This window comes from Arvicanthis niloticus, chromosome 2 (genome assembly GCF_011762505.2).
Source record: "Arvicanthis niloticus isolate mArvNil1 chromosome 2, mArvNil1.pat.X, whole genome shotgun sequence".
Lineage (NCBI taxonomy): Eukaryota > Metazoa > Chordata > Mammalia > Rodentia > Muridae > Arvicanthis > Arvicanthis niloticus.
Window position 1 is genome coordinate 123,624,834 of NC_047659.1, and position 26,181 is coordinate 123,651,014.

The window sequence follows — 26,181 nt, forward strand, 5'->3', positions numbered from 1 at the left end:
CTCTCCACAGAGAGAAGCTGAGACCTGGCAGGTGAAAGGTGACAGCCTAGGAGATGGCACGGCATGTGCAAAGGCCCTGGGGTAGGAATGAAAGGAAAGTAGGGCAAACTAGTATAAAAAGAGGACTCAGGTGAGTAGTCAACTGTGCTGTGTCTTACAGAGCTTGGTTCTCATGCAAAAGCACTGCATGCTTTGGCAAATTTTACAAAGGCTTTACAAGGTTTACAACGGGCCAATGGTTGCTGGGTAGAATTGGATTTTTGGTAAAAGAGACTTAAAGGTGAAGACACGGAGACCAAGAGGGGACTGTATAAGAACAGAGGAAGGGAAGAAGCAGGGACATAACTCAGAGTATAAAGTTCCTGTTGCATAAGCATGTGGGCCTGAGTTTAGAACCTTAGCACTCACATTAAAGTCTGGGACAGCAGCATGTGTGTGTGACCCCAGCACAGGCCAGGGCCAGAAACAGACAGGCTCTGGGGACTCACTGACCAGCCAGCCAGTCTAGGTGAACCAATGTGCTCCAGGATCAGTGAGAGAATGTGTCTCAAAACTAGGATGGACCCAGCACTAGAAAGGTGGCTCAGTAGTTAGCGCATTTGCTGCTCTACCAGAGGACCTGAGTTTGGTTTCCAGCACCCACACCAGGTGACTCACCACTGCCAGAAGGTACAGCTCTGAGGGATTTGATGTCCTCTTCTGGCCTCTGTAAACACATCCATACATATAACATACATTCACACAAATGCAGACACATAAATAAAAAACTTTAAAAAATAGTTTTTAAAAGAAAATAATAAGATAGAGAACCACGGAGGGTATAGCAACAGAGGTAGACACATGACATCAATCTCTGGTCTCTGCATGTGTGTGCATGCAGGGACCAGGCTGAGGAGCTATTCTCTTCTGGATTGGGTCTTGAAGGTGTCTGGTGAGCGTAGCTCTGTAATGGTGGTAGAGTTGCCATTTAGTGGGTGATGCTGTAAGCATTTTCTCCTCGGAAGAGAGCAGAAGTCACAACTCAGGCACAGGAGAGGGTCATTTCCCAAACTCCAGGGTTTTCCTCTGGCTACCACCACAGAGGAGTTTTTTTTAATTATTCAATTTTTATTTTATTTTATTATCTTATTAAGTGGGCGTTTTGTCTACATGTCCATCTTTGAACCAAATATGTGTACAGTGTACAGAAAGGGCAGGAGAGGGTTGGCTTTCCTGGGACTTCAGGTACAAATGTGGATGCTGGGAATCAAACCCAGATCTTCTGTTAAAAGCAGCCAGTGCTCTTAACCACTGAGTTATCTCTCCAGGCCCACGAGGGAGCTTTTGTGAGGTGTGAGGAGTTCCAGGGAGGGAATGCACACAAGAATGTGAGGATCTGAGAGAAATGAGACCAGAGGAAGAGGTGCAAGGCAAGACCACATGAAACCAGGTACAGAACCCAAGGTGTTCAGTGATGCCTATTCAACCCTAGAAGGCCGAGTCAAAAGGCAGGAAGCTGGACCAGATGTGGGCACTGGCCTTGGCACCAGTTCCACCATGCCACAGAGGGACATTGTCCATGGGCAGCAGGCATGGCAGCTGAGGAACCAAACAGGGGTGTGCATCTCTCTGCACATGTGCCTGAGGCATTGGCAGGGTCCTTCCGGGGAGTCCTCCTGGCTCTGCAGCAGCTTGCCTTGGGGGTTCAGGACACGGCAGGATGCAAACCACACTTTCCTCCATGACCAGCCAGAGACTATATGACCTCAGAGACAGTGCCCCTCTCTCATCACCATACAGATGGGGACAAGACTTAGCAGTGAATCTCTTAGCCCTAATTCATAGTGTACCATTTCTAGATAGAAGCCAAGACATGTGTCCAAAGGTCACATCAATATCCCTACTGACCCTAACATTAACCAGGAGTCACCGGGGCAGAGTGGTTAGGAGTATGTGGCTTGCACTAGGTGAGTGGGCTCAAGGCCCCTCCCTGACACCCCTGGTCCTGTGACCTTGAACAAATCACTATCAGTTGAGCTACCAATGCTCCTGGAAAAAGCAGAATTGTTCATTCCCACCTGGTGCTGTATGGCTGAGTGAGACCTGCCTCGCTGAGTGAGACTGAGTGAGTGAGAGTCCAGGCAAGGGTGACAAGGGTCCCTCTGTCCAGTTCACTCTTGTCCCTGGGCCCATGGTCCATCGCTCATTATTTTTTACCTCCACAAACATCCACTGCCTTCCTGGCAGTGTAAATGAGCCTGGGACAAGACTTGTGACAAGGGCATATGGCCCCATAGCTCAGCCTGGTAGACAGCACTGAACCTCCACTGTACCAAGTCTGTTGCAGAGGCCCTGAGAGGTGAAGCCCCTTGTCCAGGGAAGCATAGCAAAGAGGTAGCGGGGTGGGGGAGGGGATTCACACCTGTTCTCTTAAAGAGTCAGTGAGTAGAGCTCTGGTGCCCTTGTTGCGTGGAAGTGGATGTGATGGGCAAGGCTGTGCGTCCCTCCCTTCCAGGTGGTTGCCCTGACTAAATCACTTCTCTACAAGTCTCATCGAGTTGTAAGCAGTGACGACGACGACGACAGCCCCAAACGCACTGCTCCTGAGCATTCCTCTGAGTAGGTCATGTCCCCAGCTATGTGCCCTGTCAGAGACAGGAGCTTGAGTACACCCATTTTACATACGGAAACTGAGAAGCTCAGAGTCCCAAGTCACTCCGAGTGAATAAGGTGAAGCCAGGGCTTGAACCTGCTTTGTCCCCTAACACACATCCAGCTTCTACCATGCTGTGGAGATGTCCCCAGATGGCTTTTGAAGCCCAGATTTCTGCTTGGACTCATGGCTCTTCTGTTTGCTGACTGAGGAGGCTGGTTCCTCCTCACTAAGAGCAGGATGACTGGCGGACCACGCACGAGGATGATACCCATCAACCTCACTGATGGAAAACATAAGTCAATGTCTGCCATGTAAGAAATGTTCGTTCATCTGCTCCTATGCTCATCGTGGTCCTGTAGGAGGCATGGAGGCCCTTGTGCTCACAGATATACACTAGGGGAACCTCAAATGATAAACACACAGGGTGTTCCTTCAGGGAAAGAAATGCATAGCAATCCACCCACGAGGCTGGGAGAAGACATGTTTATTAGCCTGGTGACCTTTGCTCTATCTGTGTGGCTAGAGACGTTTCCAGCACCAGATCCTCCCCAAGACCCTTATTGTATATTTGTTTTCCCCAGTCAATGTACAGAAGCTATCTTTATGGACTTCAGAAGCATTCCAATGCAGTCATGACCGATCTTCATTTAGCTTACTTTGTTCCTCAGGGACACTTACGTATCCCTTTGCTGTGGATGTGAAATTGATTTCACTATCACCAAATAAGTTTTCACCAAATTGTGCTGTCCTTAAATATGCCTAAAATAACCTACTCAGATCAGATTTCAGAAGTTTGAGCCAATGCTGGCTACAGAGTCATATTAAACCGAACGGCCTCCTTGTCCCCTGTGGATCTTCACTCTTCTGACCATAGAGGCTGCAAAGACCAGTACGCGGTCCTGCGACAGTGACTTCCCAGGATGCAGGGAACCCTTGTAAGGCTTGCTGTGTGCCTGCCATATGCCTTGGTGTTCCCTCTGTCCCTCCAGCCAGTTTGGACCCTCCTTTCTCCAAACCTCAGGAAGCTGGAGTTCTCAGACTGCTTCCAGGAAGGGCTTTGGTTCACCAAGAGCTGCAAATATTTACCTTGGAGACCTCGGCCCAGCCTGAGGTCTTGGCCCACATGCTCAGGGTGGCTGCCCAAGTCTGGGTGCAAGATATAAGGCTGGGTCTCTAAACCCACCACCCAGGAGAGGAGCAGGCAGACCCAGGACTCCAGCACATTCAGGTAAAACGGGAGGAGTCTAGAAGCCTGGACAGTCAGAAGGGTTCCTCACAGGGAAGACTCGCTGAGGTCAGCCTAACTGCTCGGTGAGAATTGAGCCTAATAATGACCCTGTCAGCTATGGTTTCTGGGGTCAACATGAGAAGCAGGGAGGTGCTCTGTTCTTATCCGAAAGCCATGAACAAAGATGGAAGCATAAGGCAGGTTGGTCTTTTCCAGCCCTCAGTCTAGGACTACAAACCACCCTGCACACAGTGGCTGTGCAATGTCTGTATGTGCTAAGCTGTTGCTGGGGACAAAGAGAAGCATCCGTCACAGCAACCCTCACAGAATTCCCAGGTGACCACTGTGGGCTTACTGTGTTTAAGGAAGGCCCAGGACCAGAGAAAGATTCAGAGAAGCATGCAAGATGCAAAACTGGGTGTGTGCTGGAAAGGAGCAAAGGCATCCATGAAAAGGAAAGGGGTTAAGGACTACATAGTAGGTTCATGATGAGGACAAAGATTGTGGACCACATAGTGGGTCTATAAAGAAAGCAGGGGTGGAGGACCATGTAGTGAGTGCATGACAAGGACAGGGATTGAGGACCATGTGAGGGTCTATAAACAGAGCAGGGGTCTATAAACAGTGGGTCCAGGAAGAGGGCAGGGACTATGAGTCACATAGTGTGTCCATAATGAGGAAAGGGGCTTTGGACCACATAGTGGGTCCATGAAGGGGGCAGAAGATAAGGAATAAATGGTGGATAGGCACAAGCTGGGATTTGGGGGAGACAGTATCTCCCAGAAGGGGCAACGATACAGGTTCTGGGTTCAGAACCCCTCTGATCAGGAGGCTGAGCAGTGAGCGAGAGAAGGGGGCAGACAGGGTCCAAAGTGTTTGGAAGACAAAGATACCATTTGGTGGCATTCTTGCCTCATCAATCAATGCAAGATGCTCTGTCCCCTGGCTTTGATTGTGGGATGGTTTCCTCAGATCCCAGGATCAGTAGTCACCATCTTCATTGTCAGGCTCAATAGCATTCATCAGCAATATCAGGCCGCGGATGCATTCACGCTCACAACTGCTCTCCTGAGTGCTAATATCATCTCCCGTTAGCCAGCCGCTCAGAGACTTCGAAAGGTTAACTCACTCATCCACGTTCACCCAGCCAGCCATAGAAGAAGGCCTCCTACTGGAGTCTATCTGACTCCCAGGCCCATGACATGTCCCCTTCTCCCTCAGGCTGCTGACACTCAGGGATGGTAATCTGTGGCTTCATAAGGATCTCCAGAAGGCTGGCTCAGTTTGTCCACAGCCTCTCAGAGGCCATTCACTCACCAGCAATTATGTATGAAGCACTACAGCCAGCCTCTATGATGTGTGTAAGGACACAGTCAGGAGCAGGCAGCAAGGTCCTCCCTCCCAGAATGCACTGCCTGGTCAAGAACTCTGATTTGACTACAGCGTCTCATGGCATTCCACAACAGACACATCACCCAGTGCCACATTTGTCTTTGGTGACAAGAAACCCACATTCTGAGGCAGGCAAGGGTACATGGGTCCCAAGAGCCATGTCTCCCTTTTCTCTAAACAAGACAGTCTGCAGAAATCTGAAGCCCCATGTAAGGAGTGTGGGCAGGAAGACTGACCAGGGCTGAAGGTGCCACCTCTCTGCCCTGTGAGGGTGACAGGTTGTAAAGGAACAGACACCCCAGCACCACAGCACTTCACCCAGAAAGTACCATAGGTAAAAGTGGAGGTGGAACAAGAAATGGCTGCTTTGATTATTACTCAAAAGGAGGGCTGCTCCTGACTGTGTCCTTACACCCAGCACGGAGTCTGGCTGTGGTGCTTCATTCATAATTGCTGAGTGAGTGAATGGCCTTTGAGAAACTCAGGACAAACTGGAGCCAGCCTTCTGGAGATCCTTTTGGGTTTTCTGCAAGGAAATGGCCAATGTCTGCCAAGTTCTTCCTGTGGGAAAGACGACGACACACTGAATAATTTCTAGATACTGTTAATCCCACAGACTCTGTGAAGCGAAGCTTCTTAGTGTCCACTTGCCAGAGGAGAACCCTGAAACACAGAGGTATCTGTGCTTTAGCTGATGATTCAAGGATGAGCAGCTAAGTCTTGGCTCTTAACTACTTCCCTGAATGTCTCTCCTGGACACTGTGCCCCAGGCTACCAGGCATTATGTGCCTCCCATGGGTCCCTCTGTCCAGCTAGCAGGACTCTTGTGCTTACCACAGGCCTTACCTGCCACCCACTTCTCAGTGACACCAGGAAGATGACCAGCCCATGGATTGTCACCCTCCTCTGTGGTTTGCTGGGAGCCACAGTAATCCAAGCTAACCTCCAACCCCCTGCAGTGCTCAGCCTTGGCCCAGAAGTCATCAAGAACCGTAAGTCATGAGGCCCAGGCCTCAGCACCATAGAGCAAGGGGCAGACAGAGCAGTCCTCCAAAAAGGGAGTTCCTCATCAAAGGAGAATACCAGCCAGGGGTGGAGCCCCAGGCTCGAGTGAGACAAGAAGTGGCTGAGGTAAAAGGTCTGGGATAATGTGATCTCAAGAGCCCATGATGCCAAAATGTCCTCAAATGAGATTATACCAAACACCTACTAGTGGGCAGAATCTGGTGACTTCAGTCCCACATAAGGGTTTGTTAATCCAGATCCATGAGCCTGGTCCTGGACCTAAGCTTATTCTCTGTAAGCACATGGGAAGGCCTTCCTCCCTGGGCCAACGGGAACTCCTAATACCATAGGAACTGAGGAGAGCCCCAGGAGCTCTAGGTGTTTCTGCCATGGGACACAGTCCTGTGTGTTAGAGGACACTTGGCAGCTTCTTCCTCCCAGGCATGGACTGTCTGCTATGGCAATGTGGCAATTACCTGGTAGACAAGCACTGTTCCAAAGGCTTAGGGAAGCAAATGACCTAAGTCTAATCCAACGATTCTCAAGCATGTGGTATGTGAGCTATGGGCCCCTTAGGGTAAGCAGCCGCGGGTGAAAATCTGCAGCCAAGGAGTTATTACTGATGATAGTTTGGGAGGAGATTCCCAGGATGCCCTACAGGGGAGTCAGTGAGCCACCCAAGCAAGTGACCACTGAGCACCAGGAACCACAAGGGAACTGTATTAATTAACTCTATCATAAGACAAAAGCCACACCAGAAAGCTGGGGTGGGTTGTTTAATGTAAAGAAGAGTAATGGGGCATCAAAGAAGGAGAATTTACCTAAGAGGGGGAAAAAACCCTTTAAGGGTACCCAGAAATGAGGTGGCACCCAAGGACAGAACAAACTCGGAATTGGAGGCCACATCCCAGGCCTCATGGGACTGGGTCTGACTTATTGTTCGGCGGAGAGAAGCTTGCTAGGTTGTGCTAGGCCAGCACTGACCTGCTACCAGCAAACAAGCTTCCGGGCACACCTGCCCTGAGCCGATGGCATCCTTTGGATCATGTCCCTGGAGGGAGAAGTTGTTTTATCTCTTGGGGTGGATCATCTCTAGGTGGCCCCTGGAAGCTTGCCAGGGGCCCCCAAAATTTACACTCAGCCTTCAGGAGCCCTGTTGACTGGCAACTAAACATTACCTGGGCAGTAACGCCACAGGGGCTGATAGGGAGACATGCTCTGGGGACTTTCCACTCCATGTCCCTCGAAAGCCTATACTAATAGGGTCTAAGACTGCCAGCTGGCAAAGATAAAATGTAATGGCTCCAGCCCCATTAGCACAGAGGAGGCAAATGCTTGAAAGGAATGCCACGGGGGCTCTGAAACACTGGCTGGCACGGCTGCAGCACACTGCCCATGAAATGGGCTCTGGCCACTGGTGAAAAGCCAGCCGGGTCCAGCCCCAGGGCTTTCTTTCCGTTTGGTCCTTCCTCTGCTCTGCACCTAAGTCACATTGAACAATAGGGCAAACAGTGAGAGTGACAGAAGATTGTGATCAGGTATGGCCTGGCCACAAAACTGTCCCCAATAGGATGCTCAGCTCAAGAAGTATTTCTTGCTAGCTAGGGAAAAGGAAGACACAGGTCCAGCATCCCAGCAGTAACTGGCAACATTCTGAGTGTGTCGGTTCCTGTTTTCTCCAGCCTCACTGTCCACCCAGGGACACCACCCTCCAGGGCACATCTACATGTTGAAGATAGTCAGGCTGAAAAGGCAGAGCCTTCACTTTGTGTCAGATCCAAGGGGTCCTGAGTGATGGCTACCCTCAACCTGGAGCCACTGCTAGGCTACTTTCCCTGGCCCTCCTCTTGACATCTAATCCCTACATCTTTCTGCAGACCTGACCCAGGCACTGAAGGACCACGATGCCACTGCCATCCTCCAGGAGTTGCCGCTGCTCAGAGCCATGCAAGATAAGTCTGGCAGCATCCCCATACTGAACAACCTCGTGCGCACTGTTCTGAGATACATCATCTGGTGAGTGGGCCTGACAGCACTGGGAGCCATCTCTTCCCCACACCTCTGCCTCTGTATGCTGCTTGCTCACCTGTCAGTCAACAGACAGTAGTGAAGATGGACCAGACTAAGTTACTCTTTTGAAAAGCTCCCAGAATAGCTAGTGGTGACCATAAGGCATTGTCACTGGTACCTCTAAGAGGGCAGCCACATAGGAAGGTGGCCCCAGGTGGGAGAGTGCTGGAGCCTGGAAGTGGAAGTCATGGCTAAGCCAGGGACAACAAGAAACTGACATTTCAGGCAAAGGAACCAGTGGAGCAGAACCATGGAGGGACAAGAGTCACTCAGAATGATTACGATTCAAACCCCAACAGCAAAGAATGACAGGACAGTAGGGTCAGGTCACAGAGGAACTTACTGTCAGCCCAACAGGCTGAGGCTAAAAGCCAAAGAACCTGAAAAGAGGCAAGCGAGGGTGAAGGGGAGAGACAGAGGTAGGGCCATGATGAAAAGGATTAGTAAACTAGGCTTGGGGTCCAGGTTCTGCTTAGGTGTGAGGAAGTCAGAGAAAGGGATGGGAGCAGGCTTGGGGATGACACTCATCTGAGGATGAACATGATTCTCATCTCCCCTCCATCCTGTTCAGGATGAAGGTCACCTCTGCTAACATCCTCCAGCTGGTTGTGGAGCCTTCAACCTATGACCAGGAGCTGGTAGTCAGAATCCCCCTGGACATGGTGGCTGGATTAAACACGTGAGTGTCTCCTGAATCAGACACAGCTAACCTAACAATTTCATCTACTCGATCTTCCCACTCCATGCAGATACCTAGAAACAAATCCCAAAGTTAGAAGAGCAGGTGCAAAGGCCCTGAGACAGGAATGACAAAGAGAAGGAGTGGGGAGCGGTCAGAGGTGAGTGCAGCAAGCCGTTGAGGACTGATGGTGCAGGGCCTTATGTGACGAGAACTCGAGAACCTGGCTTTAATGGAGTATGAGGCCCAAGAGCAACAGAAGGTCTGAGCTAAGGAGAAAACAGTGTGGCACAGGGTGGAGGCAGGAATACCACATGGAAGATCCTGCAACAGCTCTAGAGGAGACAGAGATGGCTGAGGCCCAGGTTTGGGACAAATGAGCAGTGGAGTAAACAGATTCTTGCTATGAATTGGAAGCAGGCAGAAACAACAGGGATTCCTGTGAGTTGGATATGAAGAGAGAGATCAAGGATGACTTCAGGGTCTGCTCCCATAACAATCCAGGAGGAACAGCCAGCAGCCAAGGCGACAAAGTTTGAAAGAGGCAGGCCAGGCAACAATGTGGAATCCACCTAGGCTGTTGTGCCTGAGGACTCGGGGGACATTGGAGTAGGACACAGTTTGTGACTTAGACTCCTGTGGCATCCATCAGCCGTGAGATCAGGAAAGAACTCCAGGACTCCAGATGTGAGAGGGATGATGGGAACCAGCAAAGAAGAGAGTAAGGACAGACAGACAGCTGTGGCTCCCACACAGATTTTAGCAGCACCCATTCTCACTGATGTTGTCCCCACAGACCACTGATCAAGACCATAGTGGAGTTCCAAATGCACACTGAGGTCCAAGCCCTCATCCGGGTAGAGAGGAGCAAGAGCGGCCCCGCCCACCTGAACCTCAGCGACTGCTCCAGCAATGAGAGCACCCTGCGCCTCAGCCTGCTTCGAAAGTGAGTGCTGGGCTCTGTCACGCTGGTAGGACAGACAGACCACAGCCTTGCCCACTGCACTCATGAACAACACTGGAAGAACAGACATGTGTCCTGACTCTAGATCTGGATTCCAGGGAATCCAGATGCCAAAGGCAGTTCTGGGTGGCAGAGATGGGAGCAACAATAGCACATGATACCAGGCTAGGAGGGTGGGTACGGAAGTGTGTGTAAGTGGGAGGGTAGAGGTGGGGCAAACAACTGCAGACAGAGCAGCGTCTTCATCTAGGGCTCCCAGACCACCCAGGCAGGCTTAGGTGAGCCCAAAGCAAGCTTATCTTCTCCCTTGACTGCCTGGGTGATGTTGGGCAAGTCACCTTCCCAAATCTCACTTTCCTAGTACAGAAAAATGCTGCTAATGACGCCTTCCAGGCAGCGAGCATGACCCACTCATAAGAGTGTGATGTTACATCCAGGGGACCTATCAGCTCCCTGCACCCTAATGTGTGCACAGATCTATGTAAAGCCATGTCCGCCCTCAGCTCAGCCTCTGCCATAGCCTTGGCTAACTCCTTGGGTGAACTTAAGCAAGTACCCTTCCTCCTAGGATTCCATGTCACCTCTATAAAGGGACAATCCTCTCTTACAAGCTTCCTAATCTCCTATTCTCCTCTGCCAAAGGCTCTCCTTCGTGGTCAACTCCTTGGCAAAGAATGTTATGGATCTCCTGGTTCCAGCCCTGCCCCAAATAGTGAAAAACCATGTGAGTAAAACCAGGCCTCTGGCCTATGAAGATAGCACCCCCTGTAGGACTAGGGTGGAACAGCAAGCTGGTACCATATGCATTCTGTCTCCTTGAGTGGGATGCTTCTGGGACTAAGTAATTCCTTCAACAAAGCAAAAAACCACTGAGTCAGTGAACTAAGCTACTGACCAAGTGAGATCACTGAGGTCAAGGTAACAGGAAAGCCAAAAATTCAGGAAGCCTAGATCATGTGCTGGTCAAGGTTTTAACACTTGTCTCTAAAAGGGTTGAGCGAGGGAGCCTTACTTAAAGCTTTTGCTGACTTCACAGTTATATATCCTACCTTCAGGCTGACTTTGTCTATAAAGTGATGTCATGGAGCAGAACTGGAAGCAGGTCCACAGTAGCATGCTCCTGTGTAGTACTGCCATCCAACAGACAGTAGAGAACACCTCTAGAGCATCAGATAGTAGACGGCACCTCTAGAGCATCAGACAGTAGACAGCACCTCTAGAGCATCAGACAGTAGACAGTACCTCTAGAGCATCAGACAGTAGACAGCAGCTCTAGAGCATCAGACAGTAGACAGTACCTCTAGAGCATCAGACAGTAGACAGCACCTGTAGAGCATCAGACAGTAGACAGTACCTCTAGAGCATCAGACAGTAGACAGCACCTGTAGAGCATCAGACAGTAGACAGCACCTCTAGAGCATCAGACAGTAGACAGTACCTCTAGAGCATCAGACAGTAGACAGCACCTCTAGAGCATCAGACAGTAGACAGTACCTCTAGAGCATCAGACAGTAGACAGTACCTCTAGAGCATCAGACAGTAGACAGCACCTCTAGAGCATCAGACAGTAGACAGTACCTCTAGAGCATCAGACAGTAGACAGTACCTCTAGAGCATCAGACAGTAGACAGCACCTGTAGAGCATCAGACAGTAGACAGCACCTCTAGAGCATCAGACAGTAGACAGCACCTCTAGAGCATCAGACAGTAGTGGATACAGAGCAAAATACCTAGGAAAGGATGGGTTTTCTGCTTTCATTAAATGCATATTAATATGTTTTATGTAAGTATATATACTTTGATTTTAAAAACCAAGCCATAATTCCCTGAACATCCTGCATTTTGTCCTGAAATGCTGTCTTATGCAGGCTGTGGCGTGCTCAGCTCTCCAGCTATGGTTTGTAAGCACTGCAGCCCACCAAATGCCCCTGTGCTTATTTCTTATGAGTCAGTAAGTTCAGGCTGTGTGTGGGGTGAGGGATGGGAGAGGATAGAACCCAGGACTTTACACCTACTAGGCAAGTGTTCTACAGCAGAAGATACCTATAAACTCAGTGACTCTCATTTTATATGCCCTTAATATGCCACAGGTAAACTGAAATGTTGTAAGTGGATTCATCCATATTGACCAGTGATTTCCATTGTAAATTCAAGATGCTTTAGCCAGGCAGTGGTGGCGTACACCTTTAGTCCCAGCACTTGGGAGGCAGAGGCAGGCAGATCTCTGATTTCAAGGCTAGCCTGGTCTACAGAGTGACATATGGTCCTTCCTTCCTCAAAATAAAAAGTAAGCCAAAAGAGATGGAGATGTAGCTCCGTGGTAAACCACGTGCCTACATGTGTGAGGCCTGGGATCAATCCTCAGTGAGGAAGGAAGGAAGGAAGGAAGGAAGGAAGGAAGGAAGGAAGGAAGGAAGGGAGGGAGGGAGGGAGGGAAGGAGAAAGGGAGGGAGGGAGGGAAGGAGAAAGGGAGGGAGGGAGGGAGGGAAGAAGGAAGGAAGGAAAAAAGAAGGAAGGGAGGGAGGGAGGGAAGCAAGGAAGAGAAGTTAGTTCCTTATTCTTCTTGGAAGAGGGACAGCCAGGGCTACACAGAGAAACACTGTATCAAATTATAAAAAAAAAAAAAAACCTAAAGGCTAAGGATGTACCTCAGTGATAAGGCTCTTTCTTGGAATACAAGATATAGAACCACAGAAAAAGAAAGAATAGAGGGGAAATCTCAAATGAGATTTTATTTTATTATATAGGCATACTTTATCCTTAATCTTATGTATATGGATGAGTATGAGAGAGGGAGTATATTCTACATGCATGGGTGCCCACCAAGGCCAGGAGTGTCTGACTCCTGGAGCTGGAATTGCAGGCAGGTTTGAGCTGCTTGGAGTAGGTGCTGTTAGTTGAGCTTGGGTCTTCTGGAAGACTAACACACACTCTTAGCTGCTGAGCCCTCTCTCTAGCCCCTGGATCTTATATTTTATAGGGTTAATTTAAGAAACAATATTGACTAGTCTGGAATAGGCTTGGAATCCCAGCTCCTTGTGAGGCTAAGACAGGAGGATCACAGTTCAAGGTTTGCCTGGGCTACAGAGAAAGTTCAAAGCCAGCCTATGCAATTTGGCAGGGTCCTTCCTTCCTCAAAATAAAAAGTAAGCCAAAAGAGATGGAGATGTAGCTCCGTGGTAAACCACGTGCCTACATGTGTGAGGCCTGGGATCAATCCTCAGTGAGGAAGGAAGGAAGGAAGGAAGGAAGGAAGGAAGGAAGGAAGGAAGGAAGGAAGGAAGGGAGGGAGGGAGGGAAGGAGAAAGGGAGGGAGGGAGGGAAGGAGAAAGGGAGGGAGGGAGGGAGGGAAGAAGGAAGGAAGGAAAAAAGAAGGAAGGGAGGGAGGGAGGGAAGCAAGGAAGAGAAGTTAGTTCCTTATTCTTCTTGGAAGAGGGACAGTCAGGAGACAGAGGGAAAAATAGTAGACATATGTGAATTTCAAGTCAAGCCAATGGTTTACTGTTATTAGAACTTTAGGCCCCTGAGCATTAGTAGAGGTACATATCCAAAGAGTAGTTTTAGAGGGAGATGGAAAGAAGCCACTTGTTAGATGATCTTTTCTTACTGTCCTGAGTGTGCTGTGCCGGAAACACAGGCAAAGACATGCATGTCTTTCTATAGTGTCAGAATGTGCTGAATAACAATAAATTCACAGGTTCATGGGTTTCAACGGCAGCAATTTGTCAGACCTTGGTCATCTGCCCAAAGGAATGCAGGTTTTTTTATTTTTTTAGAGAAGGGCATAGCCTGTTCTCAACACTTACATGAGAGTTATGGGAGTGGGAGAAAGGCTACCAGCCCAGATCGGCCATGAATCTCTGAGGCCCCTGCCTCCAGATCCCAAGCGTGGAGATCTCAAGGCATGTGCCAATAAGACCAGCAGACATAGTTTTAAGAATTTTTTTTTCTTTTTAAAGATGGAGTATTTTGAAGTAGGGCCCAGATGAAAATATTTTCAAAAATCTAGTCAGAATCATACTTGAATATAAAAAAAAAAAAAAAAAAAAAAAAAAACATTTCCCAGCAGAAGAAGAGGCACGGACTTAGAATTCTAAGCTAATTCTGACCTGTGGGTTTGCATGGTCACTTGAGGCAGGGTGCGGTGGTCACAGCTGTGGTCACAGAGTGTGAATGAGGTCATGCAGAGCATTCGGGGAAGGAGCCCTTTTCAGTGTGGACCTGACTCATCCAGCCTGTGCTCCGGGACTATCTGAAGGCTGTAAAACATGGATGTCCTATCCCATCCTAGATTCAAGAGCAACGGGTCTGGTGGGGTCCCTTGTGTCTCAGACTCAACTATGTGGCCAAGGTTGAAGGAAGTGAAGGTTGGGGTACTGGAGGGGGGATGCCCCCTCAAATTCCTTCTCCCCTCTGGGTCATGGGTTGGGAAAGCCAATGGAAGTAGGGAAGCGTTGTTCACAAGAAAAGTTAGTATTTCTCAAATGTGCTGCCATCACACAAGAATATTGAAGGGGATGGTCAGCTGGATGGTCCTTCCATTCGAGCAGCTAAACATCAGACAAAAGGTCTGCGGGTCCTAAAGTCAGCAAGGCAAATGTTTACGCCCGCCTCCCTGACCCTGTTTCAGCAGAAACACTAAATCCACACTGCTGACTCTTGGGGCTACAGATACTTTTTTGTGGGGCTGGGCTGGGGGCGAGATATTTAATAGCATCTTTGGCCTCTGTCCACTAGATGTCAGTATGGCTCATCTGCCACATTATAATAACTAAAAAATGTCTTGCCAGAGACCAAAATCACCCCATCTTGAGAGTTGCTGTCTATGTTAGACAGAGAACTCCCTGATGGCACAAGACTATCTGTTGGGGCTGGAAATTCACCAAAGATACAGAGACTGCTTGGCATTGGGTGGGACCATCCAGCTCTGTTCTAGAGTCTGACATGGGAGGAACTCTGGTTTTATAGAATGAATAAGTGAATCCTGGCTTCCTCTAAGGAAATTAAGGGCTCCTTTGAGCATTCATGAGTGTCCTGGGGAGGATAGCTGGCAGGACAGGCACAATGTGGACACAAGGCAAAGGGCAAATTGTTGGCAAAAGGAATTTAGAACAGCCGTGGACACTGAACAGCAAGGTGGGACGGAGATGGGCAAATCTGTGAGTCCTCGACTCCATGGATGAACATCTGACTAGCTGAGGCACTGCAGTGAGACTAGGAGGCGAGCAGGCCCATGAAGCAGTAGGCAAGGGGCTGATTCTTCACTAATAGCCCTGACTTTGTGCTGTTGCAGCTGTGCCCTGTGATCCAGGAGGCCTTTGATGACATGTACAAAAACTTCCTGACGCTGACAACAGGTAGGGGCTCTGCTGTCTGCACTGCCTTTCCCTTGACTGCAGGCTTAGCCTTCAGGCCCCACCTTTACCCAGGAGACACCACCCTCTCAAGTCTGATCAGCACCTTGGGCCAGCACAGGTGAACAGGCACCTGCTGAGCCCTGCCCAGACACCGCAGCTTCAACTCATGAGCACCTTTTATATGTGCAAAGTAGTGGTTCTCCACCTTCCTAACACTGCGACACTTTAATACAGCTCCTCATGTTGTGGTGACCTCCCCCAGCCATAATATTATTTTTGTTGCTACTTTCTAACTGTAATTTTGCTACTGTTATTAATCATAATGTAAAAATATGTGTTTATGATATCTTAGGCAACCACTGTAAAAGGGTGGATCAACCCCAAGGGGTCGTGACCCACAAGTTGAAAACCACTGCTCTACAAGAGGATCAAATACCCAGGTAGGGCTGGGTTAAAACCCAGCTCTACTGCTGATTGCCCCTTGACTTTGGAGGAGTCACTCTATCTCCTTGTCCCCAGTTTCCTAATCTATAAAATGAGACTTTCTACCTCCCAACCTTAAAGGATTATAGTCAACATTTAAAGGTTAGTGAAAAGTTCTGGACATATAGGAGATATTCTGCCTGACAGAGTTGCTTAAAAATAAATACACACTAGATGAACAGATGGATGGACAGATGGATGGACAGATGGACAGATGGATGGATGAATGGATGGATGGACGGATGGATGGACAGACGAATGGATGGGTGGTAGACTGCCTATTTTTTAATTCTGACAGGAGGGGAAAAGGGCAGAGGTGAGCTGTATGTCTAGAACAGACATCATTTCTCCTTCCCTGACAAAGAGGAGAAGACATGGACTTCTGTGCTCAACCTTGTCAACTGATCCGCTCAGCATCCTCATAATAGGAATTAAGAAAGGAAAAGAAAACCCTACCATGTTATGATTTAAAATCTAAAGAAGCACATCAAAGGGTATCCATAGCAGCATGGGGAGAGCAGGACAAATCACTAATCCCCTAGTGCATGTGAGAACTAAATCCAGGGCTGGGCGCTGTATGTGCTTCATCTCATTTCCTTAATGTTCTCAATTGTCCAAGCGCACATGTGGGGAAACTGAGGCTTACGGCTTATGCCACCTCTGAGCTCACAGAGGAGACTCGTGGCAAGGAAAGGGAAGTCTGGGACCTGATTCTTCCTGCTCCAATTATAGGGGCATGTGTGTGTGTGTGTGTGTGTGAGAGAGAGAGAGAGAGAGAGAGAGAGAGAGAGAGAGAGAGAGAGAGAGACCAGATGCAAGGCTAGAAGGCACTGTTACGGGAATCCCCAAGTCTGTCTAGCTGCTCTGTTCTCAGTGACCGGCTGAAGCAGGGCAGGGCAGGGCTGGCCCACACACTCTCGCTCTCTACTCAACATTTGGGCAAATGAGTGGTCTTTGCCACCTGTCCACCATGTGGGGGAAACCAAGGCAAACACAGATGATGAGTGAACTAGTAAGTGCACACCAGCAGAGTTCAGTCCCAGCCCCCACCTGCCCTGAGGAGTGGGTTACAATGAGGTGGGGGAAGCAGAGGTTTTAAACACATGAAAGCCTAGCTCTGTGCTGGTGTTTGAAGTGATCCCTGCAATGATTGCCATGGTTACCACCAACAGCATCATTTCTCCTGACTCTGGCAGTGTCCCTAATGGCCAGAAAGAAGCAGCAGTAGAAATTCACCCCACCCAAACACACCCTCCAACCTCACAACCTTTCTTCTTGCCCTGAGCAGCACCCATTGCCCTCAGCCCCGGAGCTCTGGAGTTTGGCCTTCTGTCTCCTGCTATCCAGGACAGTGATATCCTGTTCAACCTGAAGGTGAGTATCCAGACCTCAGAGCATACTGGGGACATTAGGAAACAGCTCTTCTTCTGTAACCACCCAGGGACCAACATCTACACATCATCAGGCATGTGGCTGATGGCCTCATACACTAAGCATCCTGTGAAAGCCAGCAGGTAGAACTTCATGTCTCCTTACCTGACCTCAGACCTGGACCCTGTATGTTCATGGGTCCCAAGGTCTTTCTCTCAGGTAAGCTCCTGCCCAACCCCAAACTTCTGGTGACATTGCTACATGGCTTCAGGACAGAGGCATCCACAAGGATCATACAGCCCTAACACCCAGACCCACGACTCCCTGGCTGTGTAGCTCTGGGCAGGTTTCTCCTCTCTGTTTCCATGGCTGTAAAATACAAGTGGTTGTACTTAGGAGACAATGAGATGAGACCACACTGGCTTCCCAGACAAGGGATGCTCAGTAAGAATGCGCTTCTGTAAAATCCCGCACTGTACATCCTGTGGGTGATGTGATCCCAGACAGATTCTCGGGAGTCTTGGGAACCACAGCGTGGGATAGTTCCATCTGCTCTGTTGCAGTTTGAATCCTCCCTTCACTTATAGGGTTTAAGAGGTTAAAACCTAAATGAAAAGCAAGCATTCTGGTTGCAAGCTAAGCCTGGGTAGCATGCAGCCACAATCCTGGGTGCTCTAAAGACAGGAGGCAAGAGGATCATTTGAGCTCAGGCATTAGGGGCCAGCCCCAGAAAGCATAGGAATATACCATCTTTTTAAACGTGAGACAGAAGGACAGAGGGAAGGATGGGAAAAGAAATTGAGACAGGAAAGAAGGGAGGGCAAAGGTAATCTAAGGGACCCAGGAGGGGAGGCTGCCAGGTCCCAACAAGCCATTGCCTTTATCAATCTAAACTTCCTGACACAAATGCAAAGATGGGAAACAGGAAGAATGGTATCTGCCTTAGTCTATCTTGTGTTGCCAGAACACAGTACCAGAATGATTTACAAACATTAGAAGTGTACTAGGCTTATGGTCCTAGAGGCTGAAAATCCAAGAACATGGTGCATCTTCTGGCCTCCATGCTGCAGCAGCCTGTGGTGGAAGACAGAAGAGCTGGGGAGGGTGACAGCAAGGGCAACCAGGAATTGAGCTTGCTTTCACAATGGTCTACTCCCACCTCCAATAGCTAGGCCACTCCTGTGACAGTACTAACCATTGATCAAGGCCCAGAGACCTTCTGAAGAACCCACCTCTCAACACTGTTGTGCTGGGATGGGGTTTCTATCACAGGAACTTTGGGGAGACACCTTCCCCTCAGCACAGTTGTTTCCTTCCAGCTGGTTACAAGATACGATGAGGTACCAAAGTCCTCAAACTATGCCCTGCTCTATGTCTCCTCAGGCCAAGCTGCTGGACTCACAGGCAAGGGTGACCAACTGGTTCAACAGCTCTGCGGCTTCCCTGGTGGAGACCACCCCAGACGGGGCCCCTTTCAGCCTGACTGTGAGGCAAGATCTGGTGAATGCCATTGTGACCACCCTGGTCCCCAAGGAGGAGCTTGTAATCTTGCTCAGATTTGTGGTAAGCCCCACTGGGGGGGGGGGGGCGGGGATGACTCATCCCTATGCTATCTGCCCACTGAAAGGAGACCTGAGGTGGGAACTCCCAGTAACGATCAGCTCTGCCCTCCCTTCAGAGAGACTCTGATTCTGATGTTCAATGCTAGAGCCAAAGGCTTCCCTTAATACCCAATTTGGGCCTGGTTCTGCCTTCAGAAACCAGATGTATCTGTTTCCTCCTCCAAATATCCCGGGAGAGCTCCAGGGCACTCTGGATACTGAGGAATCCAAAGATAGTGACTGTACCCCAATAGCACAGATCTCTAACTGATCAGGGTCCTCATTTCTCCTGAGCCTGGGTGCCAACACATACTCTGATCCTATTACTAAAGCATGATTAATGTGATTGACTCACATACCTTCCCCTCTCTCCAGATTCCTGATGTGGCCCGCCAGTTACAGATGGACATCAAGGAGATCAATGCAGAGGTGGGTCTGTTTGCCACCGGGAGCTTGCTAGGTGTTCACTGACTCTGTTCATGGGTCTCTGCAGGGTAGAATGGATGTGGGCTCCTCTCTTCTCTCCCACTAAGGGAACCAGGCCCCCTGGAAGCCCAGAGACTTCTTCAGTCTCAAATGATAACCCACTGCAAGGGCAGTGCCCCAACCCAAGACAGAAGGGTGGGTCAGAGTAGGACAGCAACCACATGCAGTAGAGAGAAATGCAGGGAAAGCCAGACAATGGCCTGGAGCTGGGTGACGGGAGCAACTCTAAGCCCTGCTTCGGGCTAAGAAACCGGAGAACATCCCTGAAGGGAGGTGGTACTCCATACTGGGGTGATGGGAAGGCAGAGGCTGGAGCACTAAGAAACTCCACAGGGGACACAAAGGGCCTGTGCACTGTGGTGAGGTGTGGGTCTGATGTCTTTCCAGGCAGCCAGCAAGCTGGGGCCCACCCAGATGTTAAAGATCTTCACCCAAAGCACCCCCCATATTATGCTGAATGAGGACGGGGCCACGGCAGCCCAAAGTGTTGTGCTGGAAGTGTTCCCCACCAATGCAGATGTCCGGCCCTTCTTCTCTCTCGGCATTGTGAGTTTAAGTGTCTGTGGCTCAGGATAAAGACTGGAGGTTGCTCTGTTCATTGTTATGGATTGGGGTATCACCTAATAGTGTGGGGACAAGGGAGAATGATAAACCAAGAGTCAAGAACTTTGGAGGCCCACCAGCTAGTCACTAACACCAGCAGCCCCTAGGGATAGAGGGACCATAACTCCCATCAAGGTAACTACATTCCAGCTAGGGCCATTTTCCAGAGATCAGGCAACACTTAGCGGCTCAGAGACAACCCTACCTCCTGGAAGGAAGGGGTATGTCAGAGTAGGACAGCAACCACATGCGATCGAGAAAAATGCAGAAAAAGGCAGAGAAGACTGGAGGAGGATAGAGTCATGGGCAGGCTCTGTAATGAGGCCACCACCGGCCAGGCTTCCCCAAGGGGGCAAGCAGTACCTGCTGTGAGTAGGAGGAGTTGACTCTTTAGAGCAGGGTCTCTGTGCAGCTCAATACCACATGATTTCAGCGGTGCCTTTCACACACTACAGATTTATTAGTACCTCCCAGAGAGTTCATCTTGGCATTCTGGCCTCACAGTGAAAGACAGTGGGGGCCCACTTCCCAAACCAACCTTACTCCCTGATGACCAATGGGAGGCACTGCAGGAGATATTGGTTCTCTCGGCTCCACTATAACGGGTCTCAGCACTCAGCCCTCTGGGTCAAGCTGATACAAGTCTTGAGGCCTGGATGACAAACCTGACTTAGCCTCTGAGCTTTGCAATCAGACTAGCATTGCTCAGGGCTTATCAGAGCTTCTAACCTCCTCCGCCCTTCAGTCACTTCCCGTGTACACCAGGGGACTGATAGGACCCACGAAAGGGGTGGTAGGGCTTATCAAAGAAGACACTTGAAATGCCTGACACACGGGAGCAGCCAGTAGGTCTTGACTGTGTTGACAGTGTCATCCCCAAGCCTTAAGCAGCACCTGTGAAACAGGGGCTAGGGCATGGAATGTGAAGTCAGAGAGGTCAAACTTTCCCAAGGTCACAGAGCCAGTAGCCAAGATTACCTTGACCCCAATCTTTCCTGTAGAACCCTCCTTCTAGATGCATTCTCTTTTTTAAAAATGGGGGCTTGGTTGTCTTGTTGCAGGAGGCCAGTTATGAAGCTCAGTTTTTCACAGAAGAAAACCGGCTTATGCTCAACTTCAATAATGTCAGGTAAATGTGTGACGCGTGGCTGAGCTGCCCAGGCTATGGGTTTCTCTAATCCACCACCAGGGGGCAACAGAGAGGGCTGATGCCAGAAGGCTTTCTTGCAAGGCTTGACCTGCCTTAAGGGCTGAATGGAAATGAAATGGAAAATGAAGGGACTCTACAGGAGCCACAGAGCAAGCCACGACCACTGGGCTGGCTACCACTAGACTGGCCTGCACACGCCCCGGACTTTAAAACAGCCCATTCTAAAAATTTTCAAGACAAAAGCAGTAACAGCCTAGATACTGAACCCTTGGGGCTCAGTACTGAAGTGACCTCTGTGCCCCTGCCAGTCTTGCAAGGTCTACCACCTTCTGTTCCAGAATGAGTTCAGGGACTCCAACTGGAGACTCTGGCAATAAAGTTAGGCTCAGGGGAGCATTCTGATGAGCCCATACGGGGTGAGATAATAGCTAGGTGTCAGATGATAGATGATGGATGGATAGATGATAGATAGATAGATGATTGATAGGCAGATAGATGATAAAGAGACGAATGATGATAGATAGATAGAAAGATAGATAGATAGATGATCGATAGGCAGATAGATGATAAACAGATGAAAGACAGACAGACAGACAGACAGATAGATAGGCAGATAGATGATAAACAAATGAAAGACAGACAGATAGGCAGATAGATGATAAACGAAAGATGATAGATAGATAGATAGATAGATAGATAGATAGATAGATAGATAGATAAAGACAGATAGACAGACAGCAGAGATATAAAATTAAACAATCCTGTTACCCCGGCTGGCATTTCTATACAAGTACTTGAATGGAAATTAGGGACACTCCTCCTAGAAAGGACTTGAGCTAACTAGTCCACCAACCCATCCCCATTCCTGGGTGATTTTTCTGTCCTTTGGGCCACTATCCAGCCCTTTTAGAAGGTAAACACCATGAAGCAAGGACTTTCCCTGCTTCTCCATTGTCACATGACAGCCTGCCTGTGCCTTGCACATAGCAGGTCCTCAATAAACAAGTTATTGACAGAGACTCCAAGTGACCACGCTCACGGGCATCTTCTGTTACAGAATTGAGCGCATCAAGCTGATGATCTCAGATATCAAACTGTTCGATGTAAGTATTAACAGATTATCTCTAAGGGAACAGGGGCTAGAATGGGCCATTCTAAAATGAGGCACTGACCAGGATTTGCTTTGAAAGAGATATCACAGGAAACCCTGGAGTGGGCTCACTACCCTCCAAAGTCTAGCCTGCAGGCTCTTGTTTCTACTGAGCACCTTCTGTATGCAGATATAGCTGAGAACACCAACCATGTACAAATCTTCACCACTCCCTATTATAAAACAAAGCCCCTTTGCTGACCCTGGGTAGCCCCTCTCCTCTGGTCCTTAGTTTCCCAAGTCCCTAACCTGAACCAGAGAGATCAGCTGGGCTGGCTCTTGTCTTCACTTTGTTTTACTTTGGTTTTGTTGTTGTGCTGCTGTTATAGGTGGTGGGGCTGGTTTGTTTGTTGGGACAGGGTCTCACTGTGCAGCTCTGGCCAGCCTGTAACTCACTATGTACATCAAGCTTGCCTCGAACTCGGGACAATCCTTCTGCCTCTGCCTTCTAGCTGCTGGGACTATAGGTGTTTATTACCACATCTGACCCTCCATTGGTTTCTACGGGGTTTTGTTTAGAAAAACAATAGCTTACTGCAAGATTTGTGAAAATCTGGACATCTGGCTTCTCTTCAAAAGCAGAATTCTCTCAGGCACTTCCAACTGAAACAAAGTCCCTGAGTGTAGAGTTTTCAGTGAGACACACCCCAGGACAGTGAGGCTCTCTCCACAGTCTATCTGGTCCAACCCTGGCAGCTTCAGCCTGCAGGAGACCTGGTATTTCAACATGTCTGCTCGGATGCTCTTGTCATGGGAGGACAAGTCAGAGAACCTGAAATGGCCCTGAGAACCTGACAGTCAGCCTTTAATACCTTCCCTCTCCCTCACAGCCTGAAGTCCTGAAGGACACCCTGACCAAGATCCTTGAATATACACTGCTACCCAATGAGAATGGTGAGTCCATTGTCCCTCAAGGCCCTCTCCTAGGCTGCTGAACCTCCTGTCTTTACCCAGGACCCCTTTTTTCATGACCCATCCATCTTCTAAGCCTAGTTTAAATTCTTCCTGCTCCAGGGAGCCTTCCTAGTCACCAACTAGAGAAGACCTTTCCTGCTTAATGTCCCCTCAACAGCCTGGTCCTTTACTATCCGGTTCTAAAGCAGGCAGGAATGAGCTGGCAGATGCTAGGTTCATAGGGCCAGCTGGAACCAGATGCAAAAAGACAGCTGGACCTCACTCAAGGGGCCTTAGGCAGACTGAGCTCAAGTCTCCAGCCCCTCTTGCTGGCTTTGAACAAGCTCCCTGGTCCTCCTGAGCCTTTGGCTCTCCACCTGTGAAAAGGGTAAATGAGAGTACTTTCCTCAGAGGGGGGAAGGAGATGACGTATGTCAGGGGTAGAAAGAGCTGGTACCTGTGCCATCACATCACTGGTGTGTGAGGGATGGGGAGAGCTAGTACCCTGTGCCATCATCACTGGTGTGTGAGGGATGGGGAGAGCTGGTACCCTGTGACATCATCACTGGTGTGTGAGGGATGGGGAGAGCTGATACCCTGTGCCATCATCACTGGTGTGTGAGGGATGGGGAGAGCTGGTACCCTGTGCCATCATCACTGGTGTGTGAGGGATGGGGAGAGCTGGTACCCTGTGACATCATCACCTTTTTAATTTTGCTTTACTAGAGTAGTAAGTCTCAGGAGGAGAAACCTCTGCAGTGGGTGATGGGAGCCATGAACAAGAGTGTTAAAGGATGTGAGGTGCATTGAGGGACAAACAGAAGCTGATGCCAGAGGGACAGAGAGCTGGGTGAATACCAGAGTAGAAGACAGGCAAGCAGGAGGAAGGAAACAGACCAGGTGTATGTGCCAGATCCCAGGCTCGTCTCCAGGAACTGAAGGCATGTCCACAATGGCCCACCACTCTCTGACATTTGTTATTTCAGGCAAACTGAGAACGGGAGTCCCCATGTCAATGTCCAAGAACTTGGGATATGAGAAAGCTGTGTGGTCTGTGAGCAAGGTGAGAGGCATGTGGGAATAAAAAGCTGTCCGGGCTGGGAGTGGCCTACAGTCCACCACTCCGGCCCCATGGTCACTTGTCAGGGTGTGGGCACCTGTAAGTGAAGTCACTGCTCTTCCTGCCCCACTTACCACTGTTCATGTCTTCACTCACTTATGCAGGACTATTTCTCCATGCTGTAACATGGGCCGCGCATGGCTCCTAGTGCTTCTGGCCATAGATACAGATAATACTGTCCCCTGGAAGAGCCTACATTCTAACATGAGAGACACCTATACAAATGGATAAACAGTACCGTGTAAATAAGGGCTGGGAAGAAAAAGAAGGCAGGCTCAGAAGGGAAAGCGGTGGTGGAAAGGGACTGCAGGTTTTGATAGGACAGACAGGGAGGGCCCCTCTAAATGATGTTTGCTGGCACCTGAAAGACAAGATGGTGAGCCTTGTGGATAGAGGAAGACATGTCATATCAAAAGGACCAGAAAGCTGAAGCTTGAGGCTCTGAAGCTGAGGTGGGTACTGTTCCAGGAAAGATGGTCAGGAGGTATGAGGTAGTACCCAAGGACTGCAGATCTCAAGCTACACACACACCGACACTCACACACACACCTGTGGGGCTGTGACCTCAACTTGAGCAGACCAGAGTTACTTACTTCTCCATGCAAATGTCCCCAGTGTGACAGGCCTGACACACACTAAAGGCTTAATAAATGGTTGGTGAGCAGGTAACAACCCTGGCCTCTGCTAGGAACTGGGCTGTAGCTGTGTTGGGTACCTCACACCAGTGTCAGCCTTAACAGCGATGTCCACACCAGCTCTGCTGTCAGCCTCACACCTAGCTCTAGACATGGAGCCTGCTGTGATCTCCTTTTACAGATAGGGAAACTGAGACCTGACAGCAGCAAGATATTTTTCCAAAGCCACACACCCTACTGGTAGCATAGTCAGATTTTGCATTTGACACCTGCCCCAAGAACCTCTTACTTTAGCCCCAACTTCTGCATGAGCCAGTCAGTAAAGTGTCCATCTTGGTCAGCTGTCTAGTGGGCATTTACTAAGCACCTACTGTGTGCAGACATTGTCCACAACAATGAACAAAGCAGAAAAAAACCTCTGGCTCCTCAGAACTTCAATCCAATTTAGAGGATGCTAAAAGCAGACTCACAGCGTAAGAAAGTCCATAGGTGACTTGCCCATCATCCTTCTTTGACAAAGTGCTCAGCCCTGCTCTACAGAGGCATTTTGGCCAAACTTGTGACTCCTATAAGTCCCAGTTTGCCCCCAAGCTGCCCATTAGTACCACCAAGCTCCTGAGCCATTTAATCATGGAGAAATCCCCAGATCTAAGCCCATGTCTCCTGTCTCCCAATGTCCTGCTTTGCTCTGTCGGTTCCTCTGCAGCCCACAATGCATTGGTTGTGTTCTACAGCTGGGAGACACCACACATTTAAATTCATGGAAAGAGTAAAGAATAAATAAATAAGTAGACATGAGTTAAAGCCAGTGTGTGAGGGGAGCCAGTGGAACACAGTGACAAGGGTCATGTGATCACTGCTCACTTCTTTGCTGGGAGCCATAAAGAGATCAAAATATGATCTTTTTTTAAAAATTGTTTACTTACTTACATTCCAAATGTTGCCCCCACTTCCTGGTCCTCCCTCCAAGAGTTCTTTACCCCCCTACCCTCTCCCCTTTGCCTCTGAGAGGGTGCTTCCCCCCAACCCCACCCACTCTTACCTCACTTCCCCCATATCCCTTCCCTGGGGCATCAAGTCTCTACAGGATTAGGCTCATCCGCTCCCACTGAGGCCAGACAAGGCAGTCCTCTGTGCTGTGACATATGTGCCAGGGCATAGATCAGAGCAGTTTTTATCATTACACTTAGTTTGGTTTTCATTTCTTTTTAAAGTGACAGTTGTTTAAACTCAGGTGCCCAGGTCTCTCTGGAGACAGCCAGGAATCAACTTTTATATTTCTCTGCACTCTACTGTGGGTATGGAGACAACTGCCCTACATAATTTAGCCACTTCACACAAATATTTTGCCTGGGTCA

At 49.3% G+C, this 26,181-nt stretch overlaps 1 protein-coding gene across 3 annotated transcripts in view; it reads left to right on the plus strand.

Annotated features, from left to right (window-relative positions):
- Bpifb1 (BPI fold containing family B member 1) overlaps window positions 1–26,181 on the plus strand; it is a 33,299-nt gene that overhangs the window by 6,779 nt on the left and 339 nt on the right. For 2 of the 3 annotated variants that reach the window (XM_034496189.2, XM_076930041.1), the window contains exons 2-15: window positions 6,095–6,247; window positions 8,138–8,276; window positions 8,902–9,009; window positions 9,806–9,955; window positions 10,616–10,697; window positions 15,267–15,330; window positions 17,102–17,187; window positions 18,568–18,747; window positions 19,161–19,214; window positions 19,659–19,817; window positions 20,936–21,003; window positions 22,082–22,127; window positions 23,005–23,068; window positions 24,055–24,131. In XM_034496189.2, the coding sequence (XP_034352080.1) occupies window positions 6,133–6,247; window positions 8,138–8,276; window positions 8,902–9,009; window positions 9,806–9,955; window positions 10,616–10,697; window positions 15,267–15,330; window positions 17,102–17,187; window positions 18,568–18,747; window positions 19,161–19,214; window positions 19,659–19,817; window positions 20,936–21,003; window positions 22,082–22,127; window positions 23,005–23,068; window positions 24,055–24,131 (1,392 nt within the window). In that variant the 5' untranslated portion in view covers window positions 6,095–6,132. Of the gene's footprint in view, window positions 1–3,718; window positions 3,864–6,094; window positions 6,248–8,137; window positions 8,277–8,901; window positions 9,010–9,805; window positions 9,956–10,615; window positions 10,698–15,266; window positions 15,331–17,101; window positions 17,188–18,567; window positions 18,748–19,160; window positions 19,215–19,658; window positions 19,818–20,935; window positions 21,004–22,081; window positions 22,128–23,004; window positions 23,069–24,054; window positions 24,132–26,181 lie in introns of those variants that run through there. The other variant, XM_076930040.1, reaches the window with a different exon arrangement.